This window comes from Garra rufa, chromosome 1 (assembly GCF_049309525.1).
Source record: "Garra rufa chromosome 1, GarRuf1.0, whole genome shotgun sequence".
NCBI classification, from domain to species: domain Eukaryota; kingdom Metazoa; phylum Chordata; class Actinopteri; order Cypriniformes; family Cyprinidae; genus Garra; species Garra rufa.
This window is the reverse complement of record NC_133361.1, coordinates 82,048,504-82,064,696: the sequence shown is the minus strand read 5'-3', so window position 1 is coordinate 82,064,696 and position 16,193 is coordinate 82,048,504. Positions and strand designations below refer to the sequence as shown.

Sequence of the window (16,193 nt, the reverse complement as noted above, 5' to 3'; positions counted from 1 at the left end):
ATCATTTGAATCAAATAATTTGTGAAATGATTCAGTGATTCGATTCAGCGGCACGCGGACTACAAACAACAACAAACACAAACGAGTGAATCACAACCGAGAATGATTTAACGTGTAATGTATTAGATATGATAAACCAATAATTAAATACCAAATATAAATCAAAATAGCCTAATATTGTAATCAAAATATGAACCTTTGGTGTATTTGTATATATTTTATACATTTTATAAATATGAAGCTGATTGACAAGCAGATAGAGATTTAGTTTGCATCGATTTTTCTCTCTATGAATTATTCTCATCTTAAACAGGACAAAGTGTTCAAACACACAGAAAAACTCCTGGAGAATCAACAGATATCCATGTGACACACTATTATAAAATGGCATTTATTAAAGAGGAGATTGAAGACATGAAGATTGAAGAAACATTCACATTAAAACATGAAGACACTGAGGAACAAACAGGTTGGTTTTCATTCTCTATCTACTTTTGATTAGAAAACAATGAAAGCCGTATCTGACAAAAAAAAAGTTTATTTTGCTTGAAGCAAACAATGACACTTCAGTTTTTAACTTGACATTTGTTTTAATTGTAAGTGATTTTTTTCTGCTGTCGTCAAAAGTGTGATATTAAAATGTAAATAGCAGTGAATGTTCATTACAACAAACAATAAATAGTCATATTTCAGAAACACCAGCTTGTAGCTTGTTTTACTGAAGATGCAGGACAGCCACCTAGTAGTGCATTACAATAGTCCAGTCTAGACATCATGACTGCATCAAATAACTGTTCTGCATCAGAAACAGGTAACATGTTCTGTAATAGTTACTCATCTTGTATTTTAAATATGAAATGACGTTACATGTACTTTGTTACTCTCCAACTCTGGAGCCAAACAATAAAATAGAAACTGAAAATCTCTCATCGTAACCTTTGTGGGTTTAATTAGGAAATATTTCTTACTTGAATGCTGCTTTTAAATTCTCTAACGTGAAGATAAACATGGCAGATTATGTGTGGGTTTTTTAAAAGGAGTGTTTTTTTATCATTATATGGCAGTTGTGATAAAAGCACAACAATATACATGTTACAAATAATTGTTTTTAGTTATAGCTATAATTAATGATTAAAATTGGAAGGAAATGCGTTTAATAGAGACAGATCAGCAGCAGTATTTGTATCAATGAGACTGGTTTTCAAAAACAATTGGCTACTTGGTAAAAAGATGCCAATAAGCCACATATTTTAAATGTACAATCTTTATGTTTTCTTACATTAATGTGGAGATTCAATGTGAAATAGTTTATTGTCAAGTATGTATTAATTGACAGCATTAGTCTAAGTGTTTTGATGTCTGTTGCTTTGTGCCATTAAACTGTTGTTAACTTAAATTTTTCTCATTTCACCTCAGACCTGATGGCACTGAAAGAGGAGAGTCACGAACTCAAAGAAACAGAAGAGAAAGATCAAAATGAGAAACATGATTTCAAAACTGAAGTAAAATCAATTAGTTGCTCACAGAATAAAAAAACATCCTCACCAGAAATAAGTAAAAAAACACAAACTACAAACCTTAATTCTAACATGAGAATTCAGACTGGAGAGAGACCTTACAGCTGCCAACAGTGTGGGAAGAGTTTCATTTTAAGTGGACATCTTAACAGTCACATGAAAATTCACATTGAAAAGAAGCCGGTAATATGCCCTCAGTGTGGAAAGAGTTTTACAAAGAAAAAAAACCTTACTGTCCACATGAGAGTTCACACTGGAGAGAAGCCTTTCATCTGTAAACTGTGTGGGAAGAGTTTTACACAGAAACAAAACCTTACTGTCCACATGAGAGTTCACACTGGAGAGAAGCCTTACTCCTGCAAACTCTGTGGGGAGAGTTTCTCACAAAAAGGAGTTCTTGAGACTCACATGAACATTCACACCGAAACGAAGCCGTTCGTCTGTCCTCAGTGTGGAAAGAGTTTTACAAAGAAAAATAACCTTACTGTCCACATGAGAACTCACACTGAAGAGAAGCCTTTCACCTGTAAACTGTGTGGTAATAGTTTTACAAAGAAAAATAACCTTACTGTCCACATGAGAATTCACACTGGAGAAAAGCCTTTCATCTGCAAACAGTGTGGGAAGAGTTTCTCACGAAAAGGAGTTCTTAAGACTCACATGATAATTCACACCGATAAGAAGCCATTCATATGTCCTGAGTGTGGAAAGTGTTTTACACTGAAAAGTACGCTTGATAACCACATGAAAATTCACACTGGAGAGAAACCTTTCACCTGCCCTCAGTGTGGAAAGAGTTTCTCATATAAAACAAGTCTTGAAGTTCACTTGAGCATTCACACTGGAGAGAAACCTTACACCTGCTCTCAGTGTGGAAAGAGTTTCACGCATAAAGTAAACCTTAAGGTACACATGACAGTTCACACTGGAGAGAAACCGTACAAGTGTCTTCAGTGTGAGAAGAGTTTCACATGTCAGAGCAACATGAAACGTCATTTGCAAACTCATTCTGGAAAGGAACTGCCATTTTCTTCAATGCAAGAAGAGGTTTAGAAAAAGGAGCAATTTCTAGAATCATCTACACATTCATTTTGAAAGACATTCAAGTGTAGTCAAAGTAATAAAAACATTTTCCATCACACTTACAGATATGTGAAAAATCATGCAAATGTCAGACTTCGTCTGTGTTCCTTGTTCAAGAGTGTAATGAGAAAAAAAGGTGTGTGAAATCAAGGATGTTCACACCGAAGCTAAATGTGGGATGCATTTGATCACTTTCATGCATCCTTCATCTCTTTTTGTTTACCATAAGGCTTTTTTTTTTACTGTGGCCATACCTTATCATCTGCTTTACTGTAGTTTCAAATATTAAGTGATTACAGTAGATTCCCTCAAAGTGTGACTATGACGAGTGTGTCACTCAATTCCATGTGTTGATTTCTCTGTATCAAAATATTAGACAAACTTTTACCTTGCTGGGAAAAGCAATGTAACTGGAAGATTATATATAGACATAAACTGAACAAAATTGATTTTAAGTGTATTTTAGCTTATTGTTTAGTTGATTTCAATTTAATGTTTTTATATCTGTTTACATTTATGGACTTCAGACTATCAGGATCAGGGTGTTGCTTGGGGGGCCATGGCAGATCAGGGAGCTGTACAGACAGTTCGGGGAGCCATTGTTGAATTACAAAAGCTCGGGAAGCCGTGGTGGAGCAAACCGTTTATGAAGACATGGTGGATCATGAAACTTGGAAAGCCATGGCGGAGCAGCCTATATGGCCTCGGCCTCAGCACTCAGCCTGGCCTTTAACCACTTACCAAACTGACATTCAATTCACCTTTATGGCGAGACACGACAGGCAAAAACATTTTTTTTTTATTGGTCAATTTTGAGATTTTTGGATATCTGTCTTCAATAACGTGTCTTCTTTTAGACTTGTGGTGAAAAAAGTCAGAAATACACATTTAGGTCTTTATTTTACTGCACTTTTTCTGTTTGCGTCTGTAGATGTACATCACGTACACTGCTGGAAAGCTCTCTCTCTTCTGTACAATGCTGTCGGATCCAAAATCTCATTGGCTGAAGATAATTTCTGACAACGTGATTCGTTCAGAATCGTCACATGGTATGCTTTGACGCTTCCTTGTTTGGTTTAGCTTTCCGCCGGATCTTTTGAGTGAATGGATGAAAATGACTTCGCGTCAATCATCGCCTTTGTCACTTGCAAGGGGGAAAGGAAAATTAGTGATGGATTACTCAGTGAAATGCACTCGGGAAGCGCATCTGAACGTAAGCTGTCAATGGGAAACCAGGGTGGTTTAGATATAAGCCAATCTATAAATAAAGTGCACTCTACACAACAGTGGCTGCTTGTTCATGCTGCGCGACTGAATGAGCTGATTGGTGATTTAACTTGTCCAAATTGTGGTATGTCAGGGCTAAAAATTAATATAGATCCACAGAATCAAGGGTTCTGTAGCAGTTTATTTGCTAGAGTGCTGTCTGGGTAAAGATGACAAGGAGCGTGTACACGTCTACCCGACTTCGGGATGAGTCCAGAAACGACGTTGCATTTGACGTGAATGTGCGAATGGTCCTCTTGGCACACGAGTTAGGATTGGGAAATGCAGCTCTCAGAAAAATCAGCAAGGTGTTGGGGTTCCCTGGCCTTCACCTTAAAATGTATCAGAGGCACGGCAAGAGAGTGACAGGTAGGCTATGGAAACAGGATTGTAGCCTATCCCAAAAATTGAAGCAGTCTGTAGAATTTCTAATGTCAGAAATAGCCCAATACGTGTGGCTGTTACCACCTTGTAACATATTATAACATTACTGTAACAATATTTGTTTTGTATCGATAAAATACTTATAAGATTTATAAGAATAGAATAAAGTGCCATCGCATTCATTATGTTGTGTTGCGGTGGTCAGTTTTACTTTTACAGTACAGATTTCTGTGTGCTGTATCTATAAAAACAAAAACGAACAGTTATTGATACAATACACATTTCATTTTAGTGGCAGAAATTGAGAGAGATCTTGAGTCACTTCACAGGACAAGGGAGCAGGTCAGGCAGGCCTATGCAGATGTGGCAGAGATGCTGAGAGAGGATGCAGATGCGGTGATAAATATCAGTGTGTCTTTTGATGGCACTTGGCAGAAAGGAGGGTTCACAACACACTATTGGATCGGGGTGTGCATCGATATTTTTACGGGACTGGTGATCGACTTTGAGGTTCTATCCTCCTATTGCCATGCTTGTGCCCTTAAAGAAGCTGCCAGGCATGAGGGAAAGATTACAGATGAGGAAATTGACAGCTGGAGAGAAACGCATGATTGTGCACGAAATTTTAGGGGCTCAAGCAAGGCTATGGAGCAGGAGGCAGCGAAAGGGATGTGGGCCAGGTCTGTGAGTCGCCACCAGCTCAGATACATTCAGATGCTGTCAGATGGGGACAGTGCTGCATTCAGGGATTGGTATCCCTCAACCCATACTCTTGGCATGAGGTAGTAAAATTACAATGCATCAACCATGCCCATAAGCATATGGGCACAGCACTACGGAAATTAAGTGCTGAACGCAAATTGGGGGGGAAGGGTCTGGGAAAATTAAGGGCCAAAAAATGTAAAACATTACAAAATTATTACAGGGGGGCAATTTTAAATAACCAGGGTTCCATAGAGAAAATGAAAAATTAGATCTGGACTGGTCTCCTGTCATGATCGGGGCTGTGGGTCTTCCCTCAGCCTCCCGAGGTCGCTGTTCCTGCACTGCACTTCCTGATTGCTTTCACCTGTCTTTGTCATTAGCACTGATTTCACTCACATCTGTTCACAATTATCTGGTCTTTAAGAACTCTCACCTTTCACTCCTGTTTCATGGCTGCATTGTCTTCTGTCTTGGATGTATTTTGTGTTCCTTGATCCTGGCCTTAGACTTTGTTTCATGTTTTGTTCAGTTTATGTTTCAGTTTATGTTTAGTCTGCTGTGTTGGCTTTTTGGTTTTGTTTTGTTTGTTATTATTTTCATTAAAAATTACTTAATTGCATCTGGACCCAGACCCTTTCCTTATTCACGTGACATCTCCTCCATAGCATGTCCTGTGACGAAGTCCCCTTGCACACCTGGTGCAACCTGTCCTGGTGTTGGTATAGGAGGGTGGAGGAAATTGGAGAAACTCCAGAGAGCCACAGGCTCCATGCAGGAAACTTTTTGTCTCGGGAGGTGGGCCAGAAGCTGATAGCTGTATACCACCGCATGTCAAGTGACAGCCTGCTGCAGCGCATGCAGCATGGTGGCACTCAAAATGCGAATGAGTGCCTCAACTCTGTCATTTGGGCCCGCTGTACAAAAACAGTGTTTGTAGGTAAGAGTAGAGTTGAGGCAGCTGCAAGTATGGCCATTTTAACTTTTAATGAGGGGTCCTCTGCCATGCTTGCCATTATGGATAAGCTTTGGCTGGAAAGCACTGTCGTTACCGTCACCACCATCAGTCAAACCGATATGCTGAGGATCACAAAAGCCGAATCCATCCAGTCTGAGAGTGTAAAACATTGCAGAAAGACTCTGAACACAGCTAAAAAGCTGAAAAGGCATCAGCAAGAGAGGGGTAAGGGGCCTACATATGGTGCAGGCACGGTGAGCTAAGCTTTCAACCCTTTAGGTGAACTTTGTGTTCCGATGGACATAGATGACTAGAGTTGCAGTTCTGATGATAAGTTTGTGTCTGTATTTGTGGTTCCCTGTGGTTAGTTGAAGGTCTTGTTTGGCAATGTTGTTTTATTCAGTAGTCATTGTTCCTGGTCTACATTGTTATAAACAATGACTTGGCCAGTTGTTTTGCTTGTTAGCAATGTTTTCGTATAAAAATGTGTGGAATTTTTACAATATAAATCTTTAAAGCCCATTTTCTCAAAATGACTTTTCTTTCATACTCCAAGTCCGAAATCTCCACTTCAGTAGCACCTATATACACCAAACTTTTCAGTCTTGTACCTAGTTATATTATGGAGACAATTACAGAGGAATTTGTAAATATATTATTCCTAGCCTGATTTCTATAACATTTTATTCCAAAAAACATGGCGAAAATACATTTTTTAAGGCTATTGACAGTATATTCTGATTTACAGGATAACAAAAGTAGATATACATAAATCCCTCTGTAATTTTTTTCGCATCTAATATGTGAACACAATGAAAAAATAATTTTGAACTTGGCTTTATCCAATTCTGAGATTTTGTTTTTTAAAATATAGACAATTTAGCGCATAATTTGTATATTCAAATAAAAAATTACAGAAACTTTGTAATAAATTTTTTTCTCATCGTAATGTAGGTGGAAAGTTTCATGATGATATCTGCTAGTAAAATTTTTTACCATATTCACCTGTAGTGTCTCCCCTTAAGTCAACATAAAAAATGTATTTAGATTTATTTATTTAACGTGTAATACTAATGTTAGCATTAATAAAACAATTCTTGCGATCAGAATAAAATATTGAAAAAAAGGCATAACGACAGTATATTAAATGAAATAAAGTTTATTTAACATCCACAAACATTCCTAAACTGAAGGTTTCACACTTGCTTTTGCTGCACTCCTGCCAATGGAAATGGTCTTCCACATGATAAACAATCAAGTTTATAATATAAAAAACTCATAAGCTAAAAGAGCCCCCCCCTTTGATAGTGCAGACTTTCCACCACAGTGATGAATGCTTACAACAAAATATAAATAAAGTAATAAATAGAAACTGTTTTACTTTTCAGATAACTTGTTTGCTCCGAATAAATCAAAGAAAATGTTTTCAATTGACAAAACACAGAATATAAATGACAAGATACCATGAAATAAAAATGTAAGATACTCTAAAATACAGATTTGTTTAAATGAAATTTACACTGACGCTCCATTTATATGAACTACCAATGCAGACCCTCCATTTATATGAACTACCAATGCAATAACACCCTGACCCTCCCTTTATATGACCTACCAATGCAATGACACACTGACACTACATTTCTATGAACTACCAATGCAATGACACACTGACGCTCCATTTATATGAACTACCAATGCAATGACACACTGACACTCCATTTATATGAACTACCAATGCAATGACACACTGACACTACATTTATATGAACTACCAATGCAATGACACACTGACACTACATTTATATGAACTACCAATGCAATGACACACTGACGCTCCATTTATATGAACTACCAATGCAATGACACACTGACACTCCATTTATATGAACTACCAATGCAATAACACCCTGACCCTCCATTTATATGAACTACCAATGCTGACCCTCCATTTATGACCTACCAATGCAATGACACACTGACGCTCTATTTATATGAACTACCAATGCAATAACACCCTGACCCTCCATTTATGACCTACCAATGCAATGACACACTGACGCTCCATTTATATGAACTACCAATGCAATAACACCCTGACCCTCCATTTATGACCTACCAATGCAATGACACACTGACGCTCCATTTATATGAACTACCAATGCAATGACACCCTGACGCTCCATTTATATGAACTACCAATGCTGACCCTCCATTTATATGACCTACCAATGCAATGACACACTGACGCTCCATTTATATGAACTACCAATGCAATGACACACTGACGCTCCATTTATATGACCTACCAATGCAATGACACACTGACGCTCCATTTATATGAACTACCAATGCAATGACACACTGACGCTCCATTTATATGAACTACCAATGCAATGACACACTGACGCTCCATTTATATGAACTACCAATGCAATGACACCCTGATCCTCCATTTATGACCTACCAATGCAATGACACACTGACGCTCCATTTATATGAACTACCAATGCAATGACACCCTGACGCTCCATTTATATGAACTACCAATGCAATGACACACTGACGCTCCATTTATATGACCTACCAATGCAATGACACACTGACGCTCCATTTATATGAACTACCAATGCAATGACACACTGACGCTCCATTTATATGACCTACCAATGCAATGACACACTGACGCTCAATTTATATGAACTACCAATGCAATGACACACTGACGCTCCATTTATATGAACTACCAATGCAATGACACACTGACGCTCCATTTATATGAACTACCAATGCAATGACACCCTGATCCTCCATTTATGACCTACCAATGCAATGACACACTGACGCTCCATTTATGACCTACCAATGCAATGACACACTGACGCTCCATTTATATGAACTACCAATGCAATAACACCCTGACCCTCCATTTATGACCTACCAATGCAATGACACACTGACGCTCCATTTATATGAACTACCAATGCAATGACACCCTGACGCTCCATTTATATGAACTACCAATGCTGACCCTCCATTTATATGACCTACCAATGCAATGACACACTGACGCTCCATTTATATGAACTACCAATGCAATGACACACTGACGCTCCATTTATATGACCTACCAATGCAATGACACACTGACGCTCCGTTTATATGAACTACCAATGCAATGACACACTGACGCTCCATTTATATGACCTACCAATGCAATGACACACTGACGCTCCATTTATATGACCTACCAATGCAATGACACACTGACGCTCCATTTATATGACCTACCAATGCAATGACACACTGACGCTCCATTTATATGACCTACCAATGCAATGACACACTGACGCTCCATTTATATGAACTACCAATGCAATGACACACTGACACTCCATTTATATGAACTACCAATGCAATGACACACTGACTCTCCATTTATATGAACTACCAATGCAATGACATGTTTTCATGTCACAACACTGATACCCCATAACGTAAGCTCCAAGTATTGTAACATTTTACATTGACAACCCATAGCGTAATTCTCAATATTTCTAGGTAGTATACTTTTGACACAAATTTCTCTTCATGGTAATTATTCTGTTATGCACAAAGTACTTCACTGCTATCCAGTCTCTTTCGCTATTCTTTAGAGATTGGTTTTCATTTAGGAATCTTTCACAGTCATTTTTTCCAGGGACTTTCATCTTCTTTAGGAAGTTTTTGAAGTGTTGTTCAATCATTTTACTCTCCACTTCTGTCCAGGCTTTTCTGGATTTTCCTATTAAAATAAATAAGATTAAGTGGACAAATTATTAATAATAATTAAATAATTAACATATTTCAAAAGTAAAAAGGACAGTAATTACATGATAAATGTGGATGATATTCATTATTATTAGTTGAATAATATACCCTTTTGATTTAGTGGCAGTGGTGGTTTCCTCAGGTATGCAGATGCTTCCCCTGATACAGTCTTTCTTGAAGTGGCAGTCCCTTTTTCGAGATAATTATTCTTTGCCCTCCTTTTATTAGATTCAGCATCCTCCGATTCGGAATCACTGGTGCCCTCTTCAACTGTAACAAAACAATCAAACACATTTTTAAAACTGACAGTAGATTTTTTACAAATCATTGACACTTTGAATTGTTTAAAAAGACAGGTACATACAAATAATTGACTTACAGTTGATGTTTGGTGTTATGTCCTCTAGGGATTTTCCTTTAAATTGGCCTATTCCACTTTGCAGTGCAAAAAGAATTCTGCCAACTTTTGCCATTTGCAAAGTTTCTTCTGGCAGTCTGTAAAATTCTCTGTGGACCTCAATGTCATGTCCCATGAAAGTTGCTAGTTGGTCTAGGTCATGGGTTTGTAAATTTAGTAGCTGAGAAACTGTGGCTACATGTTTTCGCAACTTTGTGGATGTAATGTTCTCAGGATGTTTAGCCCCACAGCTTTCTGCATAGCGTTTTAGGCAGTCACAACCACGGATGCTTTCCTGTGATCCATAAAATGGACGGGCAAATATGTAGGGATTGCTAGAGGAAATCCCAACATGTTCCCTAGTTTTAATTAAAAGGTCCACAGATTCCTTCACATTTGCTGGCAATAGTATTGGCACTTTACGTCCTCTTTTTCCCCGTACCTCTACTCTGGTTAGGTTCTCACAAAGTTTTTTCTCAAATGCTGACAGGCTCTCCAAAATTTCATCCTGCATCTGGTAGTTGTTTCTCTGCAGGTAGGTTTTGATTTCCATCCTGGAAACCTCACCTTCACGTCGACGATTGAATAATATCAGCTGTGTTAAAGTCACCTGGGAGAGATCACTCCATGATCTTTGTGATGGGTGGTCAGTGAGTGCTTCTTTGTTTGTCTCCTCAAGACACTTTAGGTGATCCTGGAGCTTTTTAATGTCTTCTGCTAAAGGCAGCATTTGTGGGCTGTTCCACTTTTTCTGATATAATGATTGTCCATTCCAGTTCAATTAATTTACTGAAGTGCTCAGCTCGGCTCTTTAAGGCATCGTCCTCTTGACGTAAAGCTTCTCCCTGCAAAATATGTGACACTTTCACAAGGGAGTGTCGCAGTTTTAGGGCTGTTGATGGAACAGAGAAACGGTTCGTCGACCTATCAAATCCAGTCATGATTTTTACTGCCTCCAGTACTGTGTTAAACTTTCCTGGATTTATCAAGTCCTTTAAAGTAACAATGCCTTTGTCAATTTTTCTTGCCGTCATAAGAAGTCTGGCAAGTTCTCTCATCTTATTTCTAATGTCTGCCCGGTACCGTGGAACTTCTCCATTTCTGAGGAACATCCTTTCACCAAGTGAGAGAATCAGCTGGTCAGATTTCACCACTTGAGTTACAGCATCATATGTCATGTCTTCAATCATTTTTTTTAATCCACTAGAAACTGTACAGTCCATGGGTAACAACAAGGAACAACTTGCTTGAACTTTTCGATTTACTGGCATACAGTCTTTAACTTGTAACTTGCAACGTTTGTGATGTCTCCAAAGGTCTGTTTTGACATACATAGCGTAGCAAAACTTGCACGGCAGATAGTCATGTGATGTTGAATGATACGTTGCTTGCCTTTTTGGTACAATTACCCCTTTCCCAGTGGATAGGACTGAAATGTTATGGTGGTAGTTTCCCATGTTTCTGATCTTGCTTAACAAAAGATTTCGCATCGCTGAGCCTTTCCTTTGTGCCAGTGCCTTTGCAACTTCAACTTTTCCAGAATGTCTCTGTGTAAGATGTCTTGCAATTTTTACATAGGCCTTCTCACAGTAAAGACAGTAATTCTTTTTGTCATAGATACGTTGATGTGCAGTGTTTGAGGATGTCTTCACTGGGATATTTTGTTGGTGAGAGCTACAGCCAGAATCTTCAACCATTTTCCTCCAAAGTGATTTTCCTTGGATAACTTCTGCTACTTGTCCTTTAGCTTGAGCTTCATACAAATCTTCTTTTGACACTTCTTCTTCTGAAATGTCTTCATCTGACACTTCTTCTGAAATGTCTTCCTCTGACACTTCTTCTTCTGAAATGTCTTCTTCTGAAATGTCTTCCTCTGACACTTCTTCTGAAATTTCTTCTTTTGACACTTCTTCTGAAATGTCTTCATCTGACACTTCTTCTGAAATTTCTTTTTTTGACACTTCTTCTTCTGGCACTTCTTCTGAAGTGTCTTCTTCTGGCACTTCTTCTGAAATTTCTTCCTCTGACACTTCTTCTTCTGAAATTTCTTCTTTTGACACTTCTGGCACTTCTTCTGAAGTGTCTTCCTCTGACACTTCTTCTGAGATTTCTTCTTCTGGCACTTCTTCTGAAATTTCTTCTGGCACTTCTGAAATTTCTTCTTCTGGCACTTCTTCTGAAATGTCTTCATCTGACACTTCTTCTGAAATGTCTTCCTCTGACACTTCTTCTTCTGAAATGTCTTCTTCTGAAATGTCTTCATCTGACACTTCTTCTTCTGAAATTTCTTTTTTTGACACTTCTTCTTCTGGCACTTCTTCTGAAGTGTCTTCTTCTGGCACTTCTTCTGAAATTTCTTCCTCTGACACTTCTTCTTCTGAAATTTCTTCTTTTGACACTTCTGGCACTTCTTCTGAAGTGTCTTCCTCTGACACTTCTTCTGAGATTTCTTCTTCTGGCACTTCTTCTGAAATTTCTTCTGGCACTTCTGAAATTTCTTCTTCTGGCACTTCTGGCATTTCTTCTTCTGACACTTCTTCTTCTGACATTTTTTCTTCTGACATTTCCAGTGTAAACTGGTGTTCAGTGTTGTTCTGCATTACAGAAACACAACTTAAATGAGAATGCGACAATAACAACTTTATAAATTAAACTGTTTCTAATATAATAATAGTTTATGCAGTACTCATCTCCCATACATATAATTACACCTCTTATTACCATTTTACACTGCGATAATTCCTCTTCAAAATTAGATGAATCCATGTTGTCACTGCAAACACCCTCTGGCTTCTCTTTGTCAGTTCTCCCCAGGATGTCTATTTCCTCTGATTGTTGGGGATTAGATGTATGGGATCTGACCTGTAAAACAATAACAGTCTGTTAATCCATGTAACAAATATCTGATTTTTTTACACCACTCTAGAAGCCTGCTGTTTATCTCATACCAGTCTTTTTAAGACTTCAAATGCCCATAAAACTATAATTAAACTGCCTAAATAAATATCCAAGTACTTACTTCAATCTCATTGTTTTTGCTGCCGTTGTCTTTGGTTCCAGACTGGTGTGTAAAACCTGTATATGGCATCGAATACTTTAAATACTTACATTCTTATACAACATACAATACCTTTTATCAACGATGTGAAGAGAAAAGGAAAGTTTTTGCACATACATGTAATAGACTCCAGGCATTCCTCAATGGAGGGACGTTCTTGAATCGATTTAGACAGCATTCTGCGTATAACTTGTGTTTGTCTTGACCATATTTCTTCACATTGAAGAGTAAAGTTACCCATTCTGACATTTTGGGATAGCCCAACTGGATCCTTGGAGTAGGGTAAACATGTCTGAAATGGGTGTTGCCCATCTGTCAGGATGTAATGCACCAAGCATCCTGCTACCTACAATACAGAAAGCACATTTCAAACACTGCCCAGTAATGACCACCTAATAAAAATGTACAGAATGAATAAAACATAATTCAGTGAATTCCTTTTGTGGTTATATAACACTTGCTTTAAATGTCGACATGAAGGACGTTGAACATAGTGTGTGAATTTTTTGGCTAAATTATATATTTTCTTTTGAGAAATCACAGTGGTCCCAGGCTGAATTCTCACCCGAACCAAAGGATCCCAATTTCCCAAATCAAACAAATATAGTTCATGAGGTTGCCAATTGGCAATAATAATATAACATTTAATTTAATAAAATTATTTTACTTAAAGGAGCCGTCTGGGATTTCCAGCGGTGACTAAGAATTACAACCAATCTCTCAGTTATCTACACAAAACATGGTGGTGGAACATATAACGAATTATTACCTATGTCTTTAAACACCACTGAAGACATAGTTTTGTATATAATATAGCATTTCTGTCAATGGATCCTCCTAAAAATTACACTCAGCTCCTTTAAATAAGACTCTTAAATGCTATTTATCCATTAGGTCTATTGTTTTGTTATAAATTTCATTTTGCCTTTTCACTGCACAATTGCACACTGGTTTAAACTTTGAACTAGTTTAAATAAAGAACACTTTAATGGGATATCATCCTCATCCAGGTTAATAGGTTTTAACTTTTTCTTTTTAAACCTGACTTACCTGGATATCAGATTCTTTCTTGTACTTGCATTGCATGCCTCCAACATCTTCATAACTTGACCAAGAAAATGATCCAGCCATTTGAGAGTGCAATGTGGCTTGGGCCAGATCCAGTTTCCTGCTTGCTCCAAAGTCTGCGATGTATAGTTTATTGGAGATATCTGTAGAAAAGTACAAATTTTCATAAAAACCCACATCCTCATATGCTCACATATTTTAAATGCAAATATCTGCTTATAAATCTATATTATAGGATAATCACCGCTATGCCACAGACTGCTCTTACCAAATAAAATGTTTTCAGGCTTCAGATCTCTGTGCAAAATTCCACATGAATGCAGTTCCTGAAGTCCTTTGAGCAATTGCTGGCAGATCTCTAGTCTTCGGCTGTCTGTCAAGCATTTTCTTTCAGGAAAATCCTTGTTTTCAATCAGTTCCATCAAACTGTATTCACAAAGAGGGGAGACAAAATAGGCAAAGTAAGAGTCTTCCAACACTTTAATAGGTTGTAAAAGATGTTTTGCTTGTAAAATATTTGAACAAAGGAAATTAGCCATTTCTATTTCAGTTTTGGCAACATGTTTTGCCACTCGTTTCACTGCAACTTTTTTTTTGCAAAAGAGTCCTGTGAATATCTCTGCAGCATTGCATCCATTTGCAATCTTCATGTCTGTGTTGATGAAAAGGTCATCAATTTGAATCACGCCAGGCTTTGAGTCCAGGTTTTCAAATGATCCCATCCATCGTGATTCCTGTAAAATGCATAAAAGCATAATGGGAAAATAATTTAATATCATATTTAACTGTAAAATGACCATACAGTGTATTCCTTAGACAAATCAATTAATGAAACAGACATCTCTATATATATATTTACCTTATTTTCACTTTTCTCTCCGCATGAGGAGGTTTTCAGGGAAACAATCTATTAAAAGCATTGATATTTTGAGTGTCAATGCATTTATCATGGTTACAGTAATTAGTTAACAGACTAACAATTAACTACTTCAACAGCATGTATTTGTCTTAGTAAGTAAATAATAATTTGTTATCATACTTATGGATTATAAATTAACATAAAAATATGAACAAATACTGTAACAATTGTATTGTGTTAGTTCCTCACTATTTTCTGTTCAAAAAAATAAATACAATTTGCACAGCAGTATTGCAGAGGATAAGATAATTATAATATTAGAAGACGTTGTACATACATGTCTCCGTGGGCAGTCAGGATCTCCGTAGTCATACATAATTTCTTGTCCTGCATTTAATTTTGTTATGGCAAATGCACACAGATGTGGTCTCTCCTCTTCATCCATTACCTATTGGTAAAAAAAAAAAAATCAAATAAACACTTACAAGTTACATATTTTGTAATCATGTAAAAATCATGTTACATTTGAGATGGGATTGTATGAAAGAAAACAAGGAAAAGTATAAGAAAATACTTATATATAGACTTACTATTTTAATTTTGCTATTTGGCTTTATGTGATCATCATTTATAAATCTTCCAAGTCTGTCTGTATCCTTGCTGCCATCAACACTGTGTGGTGAAATGTTTTTAGAAACAATGTTGAATTATTAAAATGTGTAATTATCTTTAATTATCTCATTAATTAGTTCATTAATGTCTTACCAGTAAGACTGTCCCTGTAAGGAGTAGAAATACAAAAATACTGCATCTTCAGCTGAGTACTCTTTGAAAAGAGCCTCTCCTTTAGATCCAGTGATATGTTTTCCAGCAAACTCCAACAGGAATTCTCCTGGCTCAATGTTCTTGGTGGCAAATACCCCATAACCTAGAAAAGAGAGTATTCATAAGATTAACATAAAAGCACTGTCCACTTTCTTTACAACTGAGAACTACGTGAAAAAATAAAGAGAACACAAACACACCTACACTACAGATATTGAAGTAGAGACATCTGCATCTTATCTTAACATAAATCCTGGCATGGGGTT

General features: G+C 37.2%; 1 protein-coding gene across 1 annotated transcript in view; it reads left to right on the top strand.

Moving 5' to 3' along the window:
- Window positions 1-384: 384 nt before the first annotated feature.
- Window positions 385-16,193, top strand: part of LOC141339709 (uncharacterized) — a 253,315-nt gene continuing 237,506 nt past the window's right edge. The window contains exons 1-2 of the mRNA XM_073844976.1: window positions 385-469; window positions 1,417-2,490. Of these exons, the coding sequence (XP_073701077.1) occupies window positions 385-469; window positions 1,417-2,490 (1,159 nt within the window). The remainder of the gene's footprint in view (window positions 470-1,416; window positions 2,491-16,193) is intronic.